The sequence below is a fragment of the Rhipicephalus sanguineus genome, chromosome 1, assembly GCF_013339695.2.
Source record: "Rhipicephalus sanguineus isolate Rsan-2018 chromosome 1, BIME_Rsan_1.4, whole genome shotgun sequence".
Classification (NCBI taxonomy): Eukaryota; Metazoa; Arthropoda; class Arachnida; order Ixodida; family Ixodidae; genus Rhipicephalus; species Rhipicephalus sanguineus.
The window spans coordinates 178,050,037-178,071,891 of record NC_051176.1 but is presented as its reverse complement, the minus strand read 5'-3'; the positions used below and the strand labels follow the sequence as shown (position 1 = coordinate 178,071,891).

General features: G+C 42.7%; 1 protein-coding gene across 4 annotated transcripts in view; it reads left to right on the top strand.

Moving 5' to 3' along the window:
* LOC119403119 (protein virilizer homolog) overlaps positions 1-21,476 on the top strand; it is a 288,697-nt gene extending 267,221 nt beyond the window's left edge. For all 4 annotated transcript variants that reach the window (XM_049418016.1, XM_049418020.1, XM_049418012.1 and 1 more), the window contains 6 exons: positions 275-345; positions 478-635; positions 3,788-3,947; positions 9,591-9,753; positions 15,902-15,981; positions 21,254-21,476. In XM_049418016.1, the coding sequence (XP_049273973.1) occupies positions 275-345; positions 478-635; positions 3,788-3,947; positions 9,591-9,753; positions 15,902-15,926 (577 nt within the window). In that variant the 3' untranslated portion in view covers positions 15,927-15,981; positions 21,254-21,476. The remainder of the gene's footprint in view (positions 1-274; positions 346-477; positions 636-3,787; positions 3,948-9,590; positions 9,754-15,901; positions 15,982-21,253) is intronic.
* Positions 21,477-21,855: the final 379 nt, after the last annotated feature.

Genomic DNA, 21,855 nt, shown 5'->3' with positions numbered 1-21,855 from the left:
TGTCGTTCTTGATCTCATCTGTCTTCTTTAGATGGATGCTTTGGCAGTACTTTTTTGTATGCCCACTCCTGTATGAGCCTTCGGCTTACAGTATTAATAAATAAATAAAATAAAATATCAATCCAAGATGTAAGAAACTTGGTCAGCCCTTGCGACAATGCCTGTATGTTACGAAAATACTATATTCAGAAACTTGATTTTTTACATGATTTTTCATCTCTAAGACCAGTGTGCCGTTATGATTATTGTAATTAATTTTTCATGTTATATACAGGAGAAGCAAGCGAAAGTCACATACGCTGATGGGATCAGATGGCACAGAGCCCAGCACCAAGAAGCCATTCAGTGAGTAGTGCATTTCCATGTGTGTACCATTTTCATGGCAATGTTCTTTCTGTTTATTATCAGAAAGCAGTGTGCTTTTTGTTTTATCTAGCCTCTTCCTTGTTTTTTCACACTGTGTGTCCATGACTGCAGTTGCGCCAATGCGGGGCCGGGGGTTGCCTCGGGTTAGCCTAGGCCACCAGTCACGAGCAAATGACCCATTTCGTTCGCGGCCACCTAACACAAGCCGGCCCCCATCCACGCACGTGGATGACTTCGTCCATCAGTTGCATCAGCGCCCACCAGGAAAGGCAAGTGCTCAGCAATTATGTAAATTGGGATTGTCCTTGCGTTACTCCTCATGTTCACTGATTTAGATATCACTGCCCAGCTCTCTGCACAGATGGTTAACCAGCGAAGCTGAAATGTGTGGCCCTGGTGTTTATCACTGAGTTAATCCCAACAGTTCATTAAAGTATTTCTTAATTATCAGTTACGTCTGTCCAGAACTCTTAATTCGTGTTTGCCACGTGTGTGTTCCCTTCTTAATTTTTAGTGGGCCACTGGTTAGTATAGTGGCATTCACACAATTTCGGTGGTGCGTACGTTTTTCCCGCGGACATCTTCTTCATATTTAGTGTACCGGTGGTGAGTAGTGGGGCTTGCCCAATTTCTGTGGCACATGCGTTTTTCTTATGGACAGCTTCTTCATTTTTAGTGCACCAGTGGTGGGTAGTGGGGCTTGCCCAATTTCCATGGCACATGTGTTTTTCTTACGGACAGCTTCTTCATTTTATGGACAACTTCTTCAGCGCCTGTCCTGTGTTTTCTTTTACTTCGTCATCGTTTCATGTGCGCTGTATCAACCAAGATTCTTCATTTTTAGTGCACCAGTGGTGGGTAGTGGGGCTTGCCCAATTTCTGTGGCATATGCGCTAGGAGTTTTTGCACGCATAGGACGGACAAATTTTGGTTTCGCCTAGCCATATACAGCTTCGCTGTAAAAAGACCAGTAGCCTGTATGAAGCAAAGCTTCATTAAGTTTGGAATGAATAGTTACAATAAATTTCCAGGTCTGTGTACTGTATTGCCAAGAAAAGCAACCAAAGTGCCACACAGATGCCCATGGTTGCATTAGTGCATATCCTCACATAGAAGTGCACTTCTCAGAATGGTGTCATCTTACACTTTATTGCTTGTCTTATTGGTCTGTTCCGACTCCCTGCTTGCGGAATGTCAGTGTTGTGCAGCTATTGTTGTAGGGCTCCCTGTGCTTTCCGGAAGAATCTATGTTGAAAAGCCTGTGGTTGTCTTTGAATGCCACAGTCTGAGATTGTTATGGCTCTTTCATGAGATTTCAACATGGGTGCACACACCCATGTGTTCAAGTGGAATGGCACTTCATGAATTGCAAAAAGAATAAGGGCAACCAAGGGGCCTGATTCTGTGTTGTAATTACACGAAGCTAATAGACAATGAAGCAAGAGAAAACACGTGGGATATCACTTGTTCTGTTTTATTGAAATGTTGAAAAACCGTCAGGAAGAGTGAAATGAAAACGATCAGAATAATACCTTCATATTTTTTTACCATTAACTTACTGCAGTGGAATGTTAGCAGCGTCTCCTACCCTTATGGTGAAAGGCACCTTTTAGTGCCACTATTTTGTTGCAGAAAATAAATGTTTTACTAGGCAGTGCCATTGTATGTGTCAAAACCTTTGTATCTATTGTTGACTAATAACCAAGTACACTCAAATCCCACTACAACAAAATCAACAGAATGCCCCGAAAAATTTGTTGTCTTGAAATTTTCTTGCAGTGATATTTCATGCTTAGATCACACAAATTACAAAATTAATTCCAGCATGTCTATTGGTCCCAGCTACTGTATGCATCCTTTATTGGCACTGAACTCTTGCTAAGTTGGGTGTTTTTGGCTGCGCCTTGAGTTATTACTATGACCCTCAGAGTGTGTTGTGTGAAAATGTGCGATGCAAAGGCTGTGCTAATGGCCAGCTGAAATGAAGTGGCTGAGTCCACACTGCCATAGTCATCAGCAAGGAACAGGAAAGACGAAGCGGTTTGTTCACTTTTGTGACCTTATTTCCTTTATTCAACCATCTAGTGGGCCGTGCAACTAATGTGACTGTAGAATAATCATGTCTTGCGTTTTGTGGCCATCATGGCTGAAGACCACTCTGTCAGCTGCAAATTGTTGGTAGCTGGGGCATTCTCCATTAATCTTTATTCCTATTTCTTCCCAATCCAGTCGTTTGAATACTGCAAAGCATGCAGTGAACAACATCGACAAAATTGTATCTCCTTGTTTGACCCTTTTCTCTGTCTCAATTCTATTTCTTCATGGAGTAGCAAGGTAGTCATGGAGCCTTTTTAGTAGTACTTGCTGTTGGGCTAGTTGGTGCATGTCTGAATTCAATAGTCAATTTCGCGCCAAAATCACGACCACAGTGAACTACGAAGAAATGAGTAGACAGGACGGGCACTCACTTGCAACTGTTTATTCCTTGAGGAATACGCGCATGTGACATCATGTGGATGCACGCCACACTTCACGGAGATTCGAATCTTGGGAAAAAGCAAAAACAAGGTAGCACGGGAAATTTTGGAGGCGTTTTTCATACACAAACGGGGTAGTAATTGTGTAAGTGAAACTTCAATCAACCTGTATCAGTGGGAAGTGCGGTATCTAGAATGTGTCCTATAGTGTGATTAGGTGGACGATGGATCGAGCACATTGCGCATGCGTTGGCAAGAAGTGGATTTATATTAGCCTATATTCCTCAAGGAATAAACAGTTGCAAGTGAGCGCCTGTCCTGTCTATGTGTTTCTTCGTATTTCAGTGTGGTCATGATTTTGGTGTGAAATTTACTATTGAATTGAGCCTTTTTAGATGTTGGCTAAGTTACTTATATGTGTGTAGGAACAGTTTCGGTTTCGGTTTCACTGCCAACGTCTGGCAACCACGAGCAACCCTGGTGTGCCGCCGGAGGGCGCGGTCAATGTAAACATCGTCTCGAGTTACACCCTACTAGCCCAACGTGTTATCCTTCATCATTGTTGTCTTCATCAGCCTGTCCTCTGTCCACTGCAGGACGAAGGCTTCACCCAATGATCTCCAACCCACCCTGGTTTGCACAAGCTGATTCCATTTTATGCTTGCAAATTCCTTAATTTCGTCGCTCCACCTAGCCTTTTGCCATGCTCGGCTGCACTTCCCATCTCTTGCGATCCATTTTGTCTTTCTAATAGACCATCAGTTATGCTTGCAACAGTTTATTGAATTTGGTGTTTCTCTAAAAAAAAATGTTCTTGTGACGAAGCTCTCAATCAATACTTTTATGTTTGCTTACTGTATGGAGTGAGCTGTGCATGCCAAAAAAAAAAAACATAACCAAATATTGATTTTGTTTTAGAGTGCTTCTTTTTTTTCCCCCTACAGGACATCGTTGGTGTACACAGCTGTAGTCGTGACACAGCGGGAGGAGCAATGTTTGATGTTGCCCGGGCAGGGCCCAGTCGAAGCAGCTCCGCACGCTTATTCAGTCCACCCAGTCTCTACAGCCGCCGGGAATATTCTCGCATGGATAGCCGGGACTTTGGTACACATTCTCATTCATTGACACTTTGAAACTATATGTTGTGCTAATATGCACATTCGGTTATTTAAACTAGTTAAGAGAAGCTTGTAGAATGTTTGTCGAAAGATTATTGAAGTTTTACTTGGACATCAATATGCAGAACTAAATTGAAAAAGTAGGGGTGTGCGAATATTCGAAATTTCGAATATTTTTCGAATAGTGTTTGCTATTCGATTCGATTCGCACTGAAATTTTACTATTTGAACTATTTGAACTTCCCAAAGACAAATGCAGTTAACGTCCGGTTAAAAGTGACCCCTTCATATTTTTAATATGCTTCACCTCATTACACTCTCGTATTGCGGCAAAGCTGCCTTTCAAGCTCCGTTGCGGTCGAACTTAGCCAAGAGACAAAGTCCGGTTGAAAATGGTCCCTAGATTTTCAATATGCTTCACCTCATCACACCCCCGTATTGCGGCAAAGCTGCCTTTCAAGCTCCGCTACGGTCGCAAGTGTATTAACTCAAGAAAACGCTGGTTCCGATATGGAGATGAAAAATGTGGCAGAGTTGGGGACTCAATGCTGTTTTGGACCTGAAATTTGGGCAGGAAGTCCGAAAAATCAGACGCCGAAGCTTTTTAGCATCCAAAATTTCAGATGTTCTTATATATCGACGTCTACGAGGCAGATTTGGAACTCCGGACTTGAAGGGAGCACACCCTTGTCTGCCACATCAGTTGGCCTTCCACAGAAGTTGAAAGAGAAGGAGAGGCTGAGGAAATGGCATCTCTGCCTATCACGTGTAAAGTGTTGTCGGCAACACTTTGGTTGCACCAAATCATGTACATAAATGCAATTCGGCCTCTACATTGCCTCACTCTTGATAAGAAAGACAACTACGAAATATGACCCCACCAGCGCTTCATCAACCTAGCGAAAAGAAACACTTTCATGTTGCGATCTCACAAGAACATACTTAGGGATTCTCTGCAACTTTTTCTGTAATTTCACTTCGAATTATTCGAAAAATGTTTGAGAAATATTCGAAAATTATTAGAAATTATTCGATTCGATTCGCACTCAATCTTTAGTATTCGAATTCGCTTCGCACCCAAAATTTTGCTATTCGCACAGCTCTATGAAAAAGACATTTCATTCATTAATCTAAGTCATTTTTAAAAAGTATTCTTGTTGCATGTTTTTAAAGGGGCCATGACACAGTCACCCAACAAATTGTGGTTTTCAGCAAGAAATAGAAGTAGAGGGTCTATTGTGTCTGTACATATATGAGAAATAAACTGTAAAAGAGTATTTCAGTGCAAAATGAGCCCTAGAAGTCACCGGCTATAAACGGCACCCAGACGTCATGTGCTGCATGGAGCAAAGCCGTCATCTTCTACCAAAGGTTCAGTCACTCTAAATCATTCAATTTCAGTGCCAAGCTGAAGAAAGCTGAAATGACTCGATTTCATGCGCAGCTTACCACAGAACAAAATCATTCGTTGGAATGCAGATGCTCGCAAAGCAAGCATCTGCATATGTCACGGCTTGCAAGTGTGTCAGTGTTGCCTGGCTCTCAGGCCGCTCGCGTGTCATAAAAATATTCAAATTATGAATTAGGTGTGCGACCAAATGTGCTAAAATTTCGGCAGATTTTTTTGTGAACGCACGAGCATTAACCCAACACAGATTGTGATCGAAAATCGGGTGTCATGGCTCCTTTAAGGGCAGTGGCATCATCTTTAGGACATTTCTATAACTTCTGCACGTAAGAGTGAACCTTGTTACTGTCACAAGCAGCAAAAGTTTCTTTTGTAGCCATTATTCAATGCATTCATACTGTTCAGTAATCTCTGCCTCTTGCAATTCTGTCTGTATTTATGAATGTTTGTCAGAGGTTGTGGCCCAGCGTAGTCCAATATCAATGACTTGTTTACGTAATGGCTGATGTAGTGAAAGCCGTGTTGCAGGGCAGGTTTGCAATATGCACCAAAGCGTTTGTGTCTGACATGATTGTTTTGTCAGTGTCTGTGAAGCAGCATTTGCTTTTTATCTCAGTTATGAACTTTCCTCTTGCCTTCTGAGCCTGTAGTGACATGATGAGGTACATTTCTGAGTGTAGCTATGTTATTTCAGTCAGCTGTTAAAATTGGGGGGGAAAAAAGACTGAATTCCCATTATGCCTGAGCACATAGCCATGAATTCAAACTCTCAGTTTGTTCTACTAAATACTGTGGCCCAGGTGCATGTTAAAGAACCCCAGGTGGTCAAAATTTCCGCAACCCCGCACTACGGCATCTCTCATAATCATATCTTGGTTTTGGGACGTAAAACCCGAACAATTATTATATTATTAAATTTTGTGACCTACACGAGAATTCATTAAATTATAACCACCATGCCTTAAAGGAACAGTGGCATGATATTTTTTACTACAGTAGACTTCCATTAATTCATCTTCGCTTAATTCTATATTTTGCTAAATTCGATCTCGACCGAAGGTCCCAGCCTGTTCATACACTAACATGGGACCAAACTTTTGTTATTTCTGTCCCGAAATTCACCTTTGCCAAATTAATTTAAATTTGGCTCGTTACCTCGCACATACCCTACCTCAGTGATGCCCACGGGGTGAATACAGTTGCACCAGTGTTGGTCTTGACGGTGTGTAGGGTACAGTCGATGCCTCCAACTCACCTAATCTGTCAAAAATGGGTATTTTTGACCTGCTACAGGAACAGTTTTATGCAAAGCAATAGCTCACAATTAATTGCGATATTTACCCAAATTTGAGGCACCTTTCTTTCTCTAATAAAATTGTTCGGGCACTGCAATCCAATGTGATCACAACCAAAAACATGTTCACAACATTGTCAGAGCCAGCCCGGACAGCGCCATTGCCATTACCATCAGAAGATGGCGACTATGATGGCAACAGAACCAGCATGTCATGACAACAGCACACCACTTTTAATTGGGTTATGAATGCACAATCAATGTTATGTTTTATTAAAGGGGCACTGCAATAATTTGTTAACATAGAAAGCACTGTGGCTCAGTGGTCAAGGCTACTGTAAACATGCGAGCCAAATGCATGCAGTAAACTCTCAGTAAACGAAAGTCTCTTAAATGGAACTGCTGCTTAATTGGAACAACTGCTTTTAATATGATTGGTTTCGTGGTTGAATTCCGCACCCCTGTACCTCTCTCAGTAAACGGAACTTCTGTTAAACGGAACATATTTTCCTGGTCCTTTCAGGTTTTGTTTAACGAGAGTCTACTGTAATATAGTGCTGCATGCTGCAGAGAATTTACAATTTCGTTTCAAAGACTGGTATAAATTGCTCACTCTCCTCTCTGAAAACTAACTACTCAAAGGGACTGACTACATTGTAGAAAGAAAGGACACGATCTTTGCTAAAACGGCTGCTTGGGCGAGTTGGTTCATGATTAAGATAGATTTACCAGCGCAAAAAAGACAGGACATTTAGGAAGGACACACACACTATGTGTGTGTGTCCTTCCTAAATGTCCTGTCTTTTTTACGCTGGTAAATCTATCTTAAACACGATCTTTGACTGATTTTATGGCTATGAAAACATCCTTGGTAATATTTATATTGTTTGTTTTGATTTCAATGGATGAAAGATATGCATGCTTCTCTCTTCATAAACACTGAAAAACAATCTCATCTTGGCACTTCCGGTTTCAATGAACTTTCATCTGCTTATTGTTTTGTTCTCTGCAATGTTCATGTGTGGCGACATGCGGCATACTACACCCACGCTATTTCAAGCACTACATGACTGAGTCAGTCACTTTTCTTGAACTGAGCCCGCTATGACAGTATACTTACCAATACATATCGTTGCTTTCAAAAGTACGTACTGGCATGTTTGCCAGTGCACGGTTGCTCTTTTTTATGCACCTTGCCAGCTAGATGCCTTGGCAGACATTGGTTAGTCTTTAGTCAATTGATACTGCTTCAAAATGTGCCATCTGGTTTTGGCTACTACATATTCATCGGGTAAAGCTGACATGGGGCAAAACCAGCGCACACCAGGTTCTTACGGAGCTTGCGCAGACTTTAACATGTATGACAGTTGTTGTTCTTGTGCCACATAGGTACTGTGGCCACCACAGAGTGCCAGTGCTCTTCCTGCCCCCATTTTGTTCCTCTCTATATAGCTTCCAACGCACTTGTCGGGACGAAAGAAGAGAGCAAGTGCTCAGAACCTGCAACAAATCCCGTGACTCTGCTTATGTATTTCGTGCATTCGAAAATTTTTTGAGGAAAGAGATTTATGAGGCATTAAACTTCTAAGTGATGTCATTTTATTACTTGGAAAGGCTATAAGGTAAGTCAATCCTCATGTACTTCACAGTCTGGAGTGTTGCAGAAATCGCAGGACGAACTGTCGAAGTTGTTATAGCAAGGGGCACCATCCTATTAATTATTCGTGTGGATTGGTTTGATAAATGGAGCATATCAAATGTGCTATGGACTGTACAGCAAGAAAGCAATGTGAGAATGAGTATGGTGGACATTCGGTAAGTAATAAATTGCCATTAGTACGTGACAGTGAAATTTACTGGTTTTACGTTTTTCTTGCTGCCAGGATCAGTGAAATGCTTTGTTTTTCTCGCTGAACAATCAGATGCACGAGCTGTTTCTACTTTGTTTGGACTCTTTAATGTAATTTATACATCACTCTATTCCATAAAGTAATAGGTCTTCATTTATTTCGGAAAACGTTAGAACTGTGGCAAATACTGCCAAATGAATTAAGGGTGTGTTCTTGGTATTTTTTATGCCTCTTGTTTATTTAACCCATTGGGTAATCTGAACAATATTATCGGTCCCATCAGAGTTTAATTAATAGAAGTTGACCGTATTTCATTTCTAGCCTTAACCTTTTAAAGGGACCCTGCAACACTGTTACAAGTAATCCTGGAATGACTTATCAGAGTTTATTGCCTCATGAATCGATTGCTGCAAAAATTCTTTGAATCCATCTAGTACGAGCAGAGCTACAGGGATTTGTTGCAGGGATTCAAGCACTTTTTCTCTTCTTTTGTCCAGACAAGCATGCTAGAAGTTACACAGGGAGGCATGACACAGAGGAATGAAGTTCCATCAGCACACGTCGTAACCTTTTTTTCTTCAAACGTGTTCGAATACCTTGAGTATAACAACAAGCACACCATTTGCATGGGGCGCTGCCCTGTGCAGGCAGCATGCTAAATACAAGTCAGTAGATTAATAAGGTATAAATTTACATTTGTAATGGGACCAGTAACCACAAACATTTGTGACCATCTGTACGTACTTCAGAGAAAGTGGCAGACTTCATGAAGAAATTGAAGCTAACAACTACTTCACCAGAAGCACTGCAGGAAAGTGTAACCAGCAGCATTATTTCCAGGGAACTGTACACTATAAAGAAGTGTGAGTTCACACTGAGTGTAGTTGCAAAGCTGGAAACGGCAGCGTTTGATGTATAGCCGCAGCTCGAAAGTCTGGATTTGGTTGTATGAGTTGGAAAGAATTACTGCGCAGCACAACTCTTTTCCACTGATACTTCGTCAGTGGGAGAGAACAGTGTAGCATTAATGCATGCATTATTCATTTTATTGAGATGCTACCATATATGTTTTTTCAGGTCCCTTTGGGATGGGATCTGCTCGTAGTGGTTCCATGGTGCCACGGGCAATTCCAACATGGAGTGAAGGTCGTGTTTCAAGTGCAGCTCCAAAAGTTATGCTAGTGTCATCAAATGTGGTTCCACTGACAGCAGGACCTTCTGACTCGCAATCTTTTGGAAGGTTAGTGTTATGCTTATGCTTACTTTTCCGTTGTGCAGTGATGGGACATATCTATTTCTTGAACGCAGATTGAACATATAATTATGCATGGCTAGGGTTACCAACCCTCCTGGATTTTGCGGGACTGTCCCGACTTTTCATACAGCATCCCAAGTCCCGCGCCATCCCTGTCGGGACAGCTGTATCCGGATTTGTTCCGGACCGTCCAGTTAGAAATTTTTACTTGATCTGACGCATGCCCAACAACGCACGTCACGCTACGGAATACAAAGTTCGCACGAATTGCACGCACAAAGCAACGTTGCGGTAGCTAGCGGTGGTTACGAGGGGTTTTAGGCACTTTAGCTCAACTTCTGTGTGAAGTGCAACAACTTTTAGGAGTACATTCTCCGGCAAGAGGAAGTGTTGTGAACAGCACGTAGCCACCTGAAGTACCATTTCAAGAGGCTGCCACATTAAAGAAGCAATGGATTTGTCTGGAAGATACCGCAATAAGGAAAACCGATTTCGCTGGCTCTCTATGTTAGTACACTGTAGAGTGCACTTTTCGCTACGGTATAAGCATACGTTAAACAGTGCACATCCACAACATTTTTAGTTGGCCTTTCCACAATATAGCCTGAATAGACGAGCACAGCGCACAGCCGGCATGCTTCAACGTGTTTTTCAGTGCAATTTTGTGCTTAAAGGGTCAATAAACAAACCTGTGGTCCAAAATTTGTGATGAAGAGATAACTGCACACTTGTACTATAATAACATGGTGGCGCAAGAATTTTGTGAATAAGCAGTGAAATAATGAAGTTACAGGGGATGAAGCAACCATTTCGGCTGGTTTAGATTTCTCGCTCGACCTTGTCACCCTTCTCTGCCATGCAGATGGCTAGGCATAGCCCATTGTTGTGACTACGCCCACATAAGCAGCATAACAAGACGTCAGCGATTATGTCATCAGCGTGCAGCCAACGACAGAGCAAGGCTTCCTTCAGGTGGCACTCGTGTCGATTACTCGCAGGCTGCGTCATGAGGAAGAGCGGTGCAAGGCACTGGCGAGGTAACCAAATATGCCATACACATGACAAATCCGCAGCCAAAACCGCGTCACCGCAGGGTCAAGGTGCAGTGAAATAGTGCAGAGGACCAAATGGCGAGCACAGTGCTACGTAATGTTGCCCATGGGCAACGTTATGTCACTCAGCAAGCGAAGAGGACTGTGAAGGCTCTGGAGAGGGCTGCAGTAATTGCTTTTTCGAAATGGAGCACCTGCACGGCACACAGGGCTATGATATTCGTAAAATGTGATCACCATGCAGGGATGCAACAGCTGCGCCAGTTGCGCCAATTTGATACAATTCCTTATTTTTGCGCCATGCTGAGCAAAAACCGTGAAATTTGTTAAAATTGTGCCACGCTGCGCCAAAATGCCCGACCAGCTTAAAATTTTCTCAGTTGCGCAAACTTGAACGAGAAATGGAGGCCGCGTTGGTCATCTGCAGTGTGGATATCGTCATAGAATACAGACGCGCAGACCCTAAACCCCCCGTGAAAGAAAAGAAAAAAAAGTCAGTTTCACCGGAAGGACGAAGCAATGAATGCGATAGCAACAAATTGTAGTGCTATACGAAGTGAGGCTGGCAGCAAACTCTTTTGTATCCGATCTCGCGTAACTCTACAAAACGTTGGTGTAAGAGAATACGGCGTTTCCAGGGAAAGATGCTCTTCCTGCACAGTGTCTTCGCATTGAGAGCGCAGCATGTAGCAAGGTATATGAGCCGCTCGCTGATGTCTGCCAAAATAGCGCGCGCGCCAGCGATCGCGACCGCGCCCTTAAAATCAAAGTTCAAAGTTGCTATTCGAGCGACAGCCCCCCGCCCCTCTCTCGCGTCTTTTCATGCTCGTTCAAGACGGTCGGGGCGTTTCCTCTATGCTTCGATGGCAGGCTTCCTGAGCGAAGTGGTGTTACCGCATGTGCCCTCCGAGCGACGGACATGGGCTGGCTCATTAGATATCTGCTTCAGCCGCGTTCGTCGCACGCGCTCACATGCTTTTACCCACGGTAGAACATACTATGCACAGGGATATATTATCAATTTGGACTTTATACGGGAGACGACGGCAAAAACTCGTCGATAGTGTCCATATAGTTGTTATCGCAGTAGAAAAGGACAGTAGTTCTCAAATTTCCCGATGCTTGTTTTCCTGATGAGCCACTTTTGCCGCAGTACACTGGTGTCCTGCAGAAAAGCACACTGAGATTTAGAAGGGGCTATTAGTACTAGCTGTCAGGGACACAGCACATTTTGTTCCTTAATTACTCATTCGTGCACGCGCCATGTAATTACGAGTACTAGTATGATCGCTGACGTCTAAAAAATTATTGGCAATCATTTGGAGCTGCTGTGTATGGTGTTTCTGCGGCCTTGAGAAACAAGTGACAAAAGCGTATGGCAGTTTTCTTTTTTCGCTACCCTCACCTGCTCCTGCTTTACGAATCTCCCAAATTTCCAGGATGCCATGTTCGCAGGTCCACATTAGCATTTCCAGTGCCTGTCGAATTATTTGACAGGTCCTGCAAATGCTGATGTGGACTTAGTCATTGTTCGCACTGTGGGGTGGCTCAACACACTGCTTTTATTGAAATAGCAGTGTTCTTGTGCACCTTGCAAGAATTAGCTGATGTTGAATGGTTTTTACATATTTTTGTTTTCTTTTCAAAAGTAAGCCTTCCTTGTTATACTGCTCCAAATTTGGGATTTCGGGCTAAAATATTTAGGTTTCATTTTTTTTTGCAACCTGCTCCAAATTTGGATTTTTGTGCTCCATAAGCAATATCTTGCTACTCTAAAAATTGCTCCTAATCCTATTTTGTCTGTTGCACCCCTTACCATGGCTCTCTGTATGAATGAGCGAGCCTGTTTGGGAGGTGTAAAAAAAATGTCGTAGCCTAGTATTATTTCACCAAATGCTAGTAGGGTCGACTTCTTTTTTATTGCAGATTTAAAATCTTTAGAGTGGCCTATTTTCAAAAAGAATGTTGCCCAAAATGTTTTTAGATAACCATAAAGTAAAAAAAAAAAACTTTTTAATTGGTATAGATGCATTGCTCACTAATGAACAATAAATCCAAAAATTAGAAAGAAGCTTGCATTAATAATGAAAAAATATGGTCATCAGAATAGATGTGTTTTGCAGGCTTAGAAAAATGCGTGCACCAGATTACTGTCACCTTTGGATCCATAATTATCATGCCGCACCCAGTTCTGAGAATATACTCTTCAGTTCAATTCCAATTTCAGACCAGTTAGCAATTCCTCATCTCAACAGTCATCATCCAGTGAATCTGATGGTGTTTTTCTGTGGGAGATCTGGAGCGGCTTCCAATATCCTGGAGCAAGCACTCGGATTGCACCAAGCCGAATGTGCCAGCAGAACACAGAAATGCTTCCCTTAGATTTCACCGGAAGTTTTTTATGCACACATCACGTAAATTGGTTCCAGAAACTGCTTCTGCTTCCACTCTGTACGTTTCTATGCCAACACAGCCATTTTTTGAAGATGAGGCCTCACACGATGACAGAAGTGACGCATGCTGTTCATCCTCTTTTCTCCCGAATCTGTGACTTGGCGGCAGAGCAAGTGAGAGTGATTGGGGTGGAGCGAGTTGCTTTGAAACTACCAGTGGAACCTGTGAGCCCAATCCAGATCAACCAGTGAAAAACATATTCGTCGCTGCGGAGCAAGAAACCCTGCTCTGGGTCAACCAGTCAAAAACCCCATGATCCCGATTTGATGCTTGGACAGTAGTCCAAATTGAAGGAATCGGGCTTGACTCACTCACAGCAGAGAAACTGGCGAGCACACACTCATATCGTCATCTCTGTGTATGTGAACGTATGCAAGAAAACTATGGTTTCCCACCCGTCACAAAACACAAACAAGTAAGGAAGTACTTCCACTGACCCTTCATGTCATTACCAACGAAGGACTATCAATTTATGTGATTCTCAAGAGAGAAAGGGCACAGTCACAGTAGCATTGTTTGTATACGGTGGCAGCATTCGTATATACCAGCGCCCCCCCCCCATGAACAGCTGGAATTGCACCCCTGTGGGCAATGAACGAGCTAGCATAAAGTGGTCACCTTTTGAGAGATTAGAAACAGGGTAGGCATCAGTTTTTGCTAGCACAACACATGAAAATCGCCTGCGAGAAAAAGCAAACCGAAGGTCAATGGCACAACAAAAAAAATTCCCTGCATCACCGCAGAGTGGCAGCATTTGCTGGGTGAACAATACTTGAAAAATCGGCACGGTTTACAGATGTACAGATGACAGCGTAAGTGTACGGCATTGATTATTCAGGACTTGTTTGCAGTGCCGTATACTTATGTCATTGATCCTCAAGGGTTAAACTGAGGGCTCGATAATATAGAACCTGCATGCTTGCTACGTGGGGTCAGTAATGTGTAAATGGCAACGACAGTGCACCACTTTCACTGTGAAACATCACTAAATGAAACCCTTCAGGGAAAATAAATTCATGTCTAATTTTTTTTCCCCCTTAAAGAGCAGCGTAAGGCATCTTATGTTGTTCTTTCATAAATCAACAGCACTTTATATTCAGGTGCATTTTTTTTAAGTGAAAGTCTGGTGTCTGTGTTGGAAAAGCCGGTGACCTGAAAACGCACTGCGATGAAAAAATCCCGATGGATGCAAAGAAAAATCAAGGTTTGATACGGAATGAAACCCAGCTATTCTGTGTGATACACTCAAACCTCATTATAACAAAGTTGCATCTGCCACGAAAATAACTTCGTTATATCCGAAAATTCGTTATAAACGTTTATTTGTAACACTGTAGCTATGACAAACTATTCTTCATTTACTTCATTATAACCGATAATTCGTTATATCCGTGTTCGTTATAACGAGGTTTAAGTGTAGTCAAGTATTCTACCACAGAGCCACGCCAGCACTTGAAACTGCTACGGAAAAAGACCCTGTGCAGTCATCATGCCGGGGAAGGAGTCACATACAGATGTGTAATACTGTGGGGTAGAAGCATAGAATCCCGAGTTTCGGATGCAGTGTCTGAGGAACACTTACAGGAGAACAAACGTTTGCACAGCTTTGAAAAAGACATAAAAAGAGAGAAGTGCTCGCATGAGGAGTCCAAAGGGTCTGTCTAATGCGAAACATATGTACTTGCTCATTGCGGCTCTTTTGTCTTGCATGAGTGCAGTAAGGCTTTCGCTTTTGTGTGCTACAGGACTGTAACACCTGCTGAACTTTTTTCTTTAACTTTACAAATTGTAAATTGAGTATGCATTAGATTTGGGGGCATGGGTTAATGCGGTAGCAGTTGCATCTTGCGTAATCTCACCTTCACAAAGTAAATATGAAGTCGCTAAAGTTGTAAGTTATGGTCCTGAAAAATATTATCTGTGTTTGACTTTTACCAGGAGGCAGCTTGATCTCGGAGAGAACTCTGGCAGAATGCACATTTCACTAAGCTGCTTTTTGTTGTCCTTCTTTTGTGCAGAGACGTCAACAGTTTCTCATTATTTGTTGTAGATTGCAATTTTTTTTACAAACTGGTGGTGATTTTGTCATTTACAAGTGCTCTATTCTCGGTAAATATGGCATTTCGACACATCTTCAAGGCCAACCCATCACTTCAATTTTACAGTGTTTACTGTTACTGTCTGTTAAACATTATTCATTTATGCAACTCCAAGGGGGTTTTTATTTTCTTTTGCAGAATATAGGCTGAGTAAGTTTGCTGCAAATAGGAGTAGTCTTCTTTTCTGTATAATATTTTTTTGATGTTGCAGACATTTACAGTTGAGGTTGCATTAGCACGTTGTGGCCAGCTGAGTTGGAAACTGTAGAAATGGTAGGTTTTTGAAAAGGAGTCTCTACATCTGTAGGCTGCAAAACCCTGAATTATGTATTAACTGTTTTCATTTTACTTTCAGTGGAGTTTTCTTAGTGGGATGTATGTGACTGGCTTAAATGCAATAATACTTTCACAAAAAATTTACACTTTTTAGATTTTCAGTGTCAACAGTTGTGTGCTTCCTTGAACATGTAGGAGGCAGTCTAACAAAGTTCAAACTCTTCATATGTTTCCTTTCCTTTTTTCTTGCAGAGCCTCCTGGGATCCTATCAAGTGATGTTTTAAGTTCATCATACTTTGTCTACCATATCTCATATTTGCTCGCCTTGATGGTAAGTATAATACACTGGGATAGTTTGTGAACAGTTCTCCATCTCTGTAGCTCTGTTGAGTAGTAGAGAAGCTACGAGCATCTCTAGCAGTTCAGAACATGATTTGATCCATAAGATACCTTAGCCAGCTCACTTGCTCTGAAAAGGACTGCCAACTTTTGAGGACTAAGACATAGTAAAGTTAATTTCACCATAATCCTTTCGGTGTCACTGACGTACCAGTATGTTGTGCAGTATAATCAAAAAGGGAAAACTGATTTCAATTTGCCGAACACTACAAAATGTAAAATGGGATATATGAAGAACCTAGCTAACACGAGAAGTCCCAGCAGCTACATTAATGTTAACTGTTGCGTGTGTTAGGAACTTAGAGTGATCAAGACTGCACATTTCTAATAAGGTTTTTGTATTTCTAGTGCACTACAAAACTATCCATAGGACATATTTCGTAAACATTGCTAGAGCAAAAAATTTCATCTGGGGATGCTGCTTTGCATTCTTGCAAAAGCTTTAAAAGAGTCCTGAACCAGGCCTTGTGCTTCGTGAAAAAACATATGCAGTCGAAACCACTTATAACGATCCCAGATATAACGATCTATCAGTTATAACGACCATATTTCGGTGCACTTACGATTTTCCTATGCTACCCATTGAAATTGCGTCCACATATAGCGAACATTTTTCAAAGCCTCCTACTTTTACAACAAACACTTCAGACGCAGTCTCGGTAAAAATACGGCACATACGAAGCGAAAAAAAGTTAAAACAGGCCTTCTAGAGCACGAGAGGTGCGCGCTCGCGCGTTCCCTGCTCCAGTTTACTCGCGACGAAGATGCCCCAGATCGGCGAGCACCGCACGCTGATTTCGGGCGCTGCGAGCGAGGTTGCTCACTTTCCTGGCGTTTCTTCAGCGGCAGAATGCCAGTGAGGCATAAAAAAAAGAAAGAAGAGGCAGCATGAAGCCTTGCTGTCTGCTTTCGCACGGCAACCTTTTCTGGCGCTGTTTTCTGTAGCTACGACTGCTACGACCGCCTACGATGAACATATGCCTTGGAACGCAAGAAGTCATAAAATGCAATAAGCAATGACTGCGATAACTTTTTGGCGCATAAAAGTTTACTGCGTCTATGCCACAATGTGCCACAATATGTCTTTCGTCCTTTCGGTAACGGCAGAGACCGGTCGATCAATGATTACGACTTCCACACGATTGCGGCGATGCCTTCACGGATAAGCATCAGAAGAGAGCGGAGGCGGTGTGGCAGCCGGCGATGAACGTGCCATTATGACTTATCGCCGACAACCTTATCACAGTCATCTGCAACTGTCTGCGCGGCTGCATGTGTGGCGTAGATTGACTCGTACAAGCAGTACAAGTGCGCGATGCCGGCGTTCGCAAGTTCGCCGCCGCCGCACTGTGCGAAATAAAGTGCACGTTGCTTCATGGAAACAAAAGTAGCTCGCTGGTGTTGAGCGGTGCGGGCACCGAGAAGCATCGATGTACCTACAGCGAGCGTATACTATGTGTTTTGTTAGGCGACAACCCAAGCGCACCGCGCCTCGTCGTGCAGGACCGTCAGAGCATCGTGGAGATGTAGAGTGCGCGTTGCTTGCAAAATGCTTCTTTGTCACGTTGAATGGACAGGCTACTCGCCGCACCCGTGCACGGTCTGGAGTGAAGCAGGCACGAAGAACGCACATTTACAACGAACTACTGATATAACGACCATTTTTCGCGGCACTCTAGAGTTCGTTATAAACGGGTTCGACTGTACAGCAAAAGCAGACACTGCTGTGAACAGCTCAGCCAAACCTTGCAGTTGTGTGGAACAAGGAGAGTTCATAAGCAGAGTGTGAAATTCCCACTTTCTCAATCACACACTCTTCATACAGAGGCCCGTACACTCTTCGGAGGGCCGTCATACAATAGATATTTCGTCACGCAACAGTCTCCTGCCATTGGCTGATAGCTGACGTAAACTAAGAGCGGCATTTGGACCTGATGCGCTTCTTGCCATGTGGTGCTGCCACGTGCTGGGCGTAATCCTCTATATTGGGCAAAATTACACAGCAACACTAGTGTGCACCGGAATAATGCCAGGAAAGAGCGATCGCATTTCATGATGCGCATGTTACATGGCTTCTTTCCCCTTCGTCAGCTCTGCCTGTGTAGCTTGAAACTCGCTTGTCAGGATGAAAGAAGAGAGGAAGCACTTAAAGCATGTGACAAGTGCCTGTAGCTGCTTGTACTTGACGGACTTGAAAAATTTTTGCAGCAATATATTCATCAGGCAATGAACTCTGATACCGAGGTCAGTCGATCGTTACTTGGAAAAATGCTTCAGTACCCCTTTAAAGGGGTACTGACACGAAAGTTTTCAGTTGTTGTTTTTCTGCGTCAAATGAAAAGCCAAGTCTTCACGAGCCTAGAAAATGTACTGCTAACCATGTGTGCACCCTAAAAAAGTAATTACAGTATGTTTTTAAAAGCAAGTTTCGGTTCCTACTGCACCCTGACGTCACAGCACGGTATGAGTTCTCGTCACGTGCTCGCGCAAGATGTCGTGACGTTTCCACAGCAGTTCTGCACCGTGGCTACGTTGGTGATGCAGATGTGGCCATTTTGGAAGTTTTGGTACATGATGTCATCACAACTAGCCAGACTGCCGATGCTGACTGAAGTCACCAGAATTAGTAGTGTAGCCTGACGTCAAGCTAGTAGGTAGGCGCGCCATTGGAAAAGTGACTTCAATATGAAAATAAAAAATCTTATCAGCATTTGCTGAGCTTCACATTTGCTCAGAGCCGTCTCTACATAGAGGAGATTTGTATGACAGCGTAAACGCACTTCCGAAAAATGGTGTCAGTGCCCCTTTAATGGGGACTTGAAAGCACTTGAAAACCCTTCGATTTTTGTCGAAACCTGCATGAAAAACCCTGTGTAATGTTTCTGCTTTTAAAATTGCTTTTAAACAGGTTGTAGTTAATCAGGCTTTATTATAATCAAATTGCTCTTTCAAAAGAATGTACCATGAAATTCCGAGCAAGCGCTCCTACCCATGCATGCCCCCCTCCCCACACAACTTTACCTGCCATTTGAAATTATCGTGCCAACTACTAATTCTTTGCATTTGATGTTAGTGCTCATCCGTTTCTCTGTTAAACTCGAAAGAAGTGCAAAGAACTCATTCGCTTGCCTGCGAGAAGTAGCGCCGCAGTGGCTGCTGGCTAGCATTTTAAGCTGTACAGTGAAAGAAAAAGTGGAAATTTCGGCGCTTCTTGGGTACAGCGCGAAAGAAACAGATAAGCACTACACACCAAACGCAACTAATAAGAGGTCCATTTGGGTATTTGGGACGACTTGCCATTTTTCCTGATCATATTCTGCTGTGATGCGCCTTTTTCCAAAAGTTGTCATGTGAGCTTCCGTGCACCAGGGATGACAGATTTCCTGTGCTCCCGGTGCGCTCAGTTTCAGTTTCGCCTAGATCGGGGCCTTGAATTTTGGTGATTATTATCTCAAATTACATGCTTTTTTCGCAATTTTTAAAAAAATGGGCATGTCATAAATTGTCACACCCTACAGCTCTTCCACATAAACAGCGGCCCTAAAGTTAATAATTAAAAAGTTAATTAATGCGTTTTTGTTAATTACTCATTTGAATGTAACTTTAGGTGCGGCAAAGTTTTTCCGCCTCGGTGTAGAGTTCGTTTGCGAAGACGACGGGGGCCTGACTGTCATAGCATTTTTATAAAAAATCTGTATTGTCTAAAACAACACCCTGTATAGCCGAATGCGACTAGTAAATGCATATTTCACAGGTACGTTTTGGAAAATAAACATTAATTATAAAATATGCAATAAAAATTAACAAACACAAATAAATTGCTAACTCATTCGAACTAAAGTCAGACTAAGGGACATCGATGACCGAGTCATCACTGCTTGAAGAATAGATCACTTCTAAGCAACGCAGGGATCAAGCAGAATTGCATTCTTCTGCTTTCTTTTGAGTGTCAGCAGCGTCACTGTGCTCACATCCATCAACCTTGGAGTCCACGTGCTCTTAAAAGTCCCGGCATGCAATGGGAATGCGAACCGTGCGCAAACGGCAGCTGTAGTTCGTGTACCATCACCGAAATGGTTTCACGAGTTGAAGAGTACGGCAGTTTTTTCGAACTACAGTTTCAAAAACGTCATTCATCGGTGACCGATCTGTAGCGGCGTGGTATGGTATGAGTCCATGCAAGTGTCAAACCTAGTCCCACAAAATCACGAGCTTGATCTTTGCCAGTACGGCATGAAAACCAGAAAGAGAAATGATGCTTTGGGAGGGGTATTTATTACAAATGAGTACACTGCATGTGGGAGCTGCCTGGATGTAATGGCAATAAAAAGTTCTGTTATTGCACTTTTTTTAGGAAACAGAATGCCACCTTTTTGCTAAGATGGTATAAGCGAAGCAAGACAAGAACACAGAGGCAACGAAGACAACTGCTTACTGTTGGCAGTAAGCACTATGTTGTCTTTGTGTCCTTGTCCTGCTTTGCACACACCCTCTTAACAAAAATGAAAAACCAACTAGTCCATACCACTACTCTTCTAAGAATGGCACCACTGTGTACGACACTGTTCTGAAGGCATGTGGCCAACGTACACAGTGTCACGTGTGACTGTGTACAAGAATAAAGACATTTGACATCCACTCCGCCACTTTGTCTTGGTTGAATGCTAGTGCCGCTGTCACTTCGTTGTGTTGTATATTTGCAGCGCTCAGCGCACAGAGAGATTCAAGCATGGTGCAGCGAAGAACATCCAATTTAACAAATTGGCTGACAATAAATAGTATGTACACTTGCCGGAACAAGAGGGCAAGTGCAGATTGCCCAAATTATAATTTTCTGAAATAACAAGGTTTTACTGCAAAAGCACATTAATGCTTTTGAAACAAGTGGTGACTGTCCCACCGCCACCTTGAATTTTGTTCGTCAACCAAGCAAGGGCCCCCACTTCCCTAACTTTGTTTGGGTTACCTTTGGTCCTAGGGTTACATGCTCGGAATTTTATGGTAGCCCTTGAGGCTTTCCAAAAAGCATGTGTTTCCTCAAAACCTTTGTGACACTGGGCACCCGTAATGAACATAAGCCACATTTGTGAGGGCACAGGGAAATTAAGTGGACTTAGTGCACACTTGATCAATTGCCATATTAGATACTTTTTGTGATCCACTAATATTTAATATGTGCATATTCTTTTTTTGAATGTTTACAGGTGACTTGAGCAGGAACATCCTTGTCTTCTTCAAGATAATGGCAAGAAGGGAACACACCTTCTTTTATTCTCGTGGTAGAAGACAGGATTGCCTTGAAAAATCATACATCAAGAAGCCCTCTGTACAGTGTGAACATCCCTCCCCTCCTCCCTCACCCCATTTTTGTGCATCCTGAAAAAAAAAACGCAAGGTTTGTGTAGAAATAAATGTATTGGTCAGTGAGTTGTTCAATTCTTTTTGACAGATTTTTGTAGGATGGGTAATAAAAGTTGAAGCTATAGGAAGATTGGAGGGGTAGTAACTCGTCGTCATAAACAATGACATACTGGCCGACTTCCATGGACATGGTCTGTCACTGAAGAATAGAGGGGACCCTCAAAGTCACAAGAGATAGAGAGAGAGCTATCTTTAAGTGAGGTAATGTTGACAACTGCTTCATGGACTTAGTTGGTACTTACTGAAGGACATATTTTACCCCAAAGTAAAACACATGCAAAGGAAAAGACATGGGTGACACGTGTGGCAAGGTTGTGAGCTTCCTGCAACATGTGGCAGAATAATACTTGCTAATTTATGTTTATGGAAGCACTCTCTAAAGGTC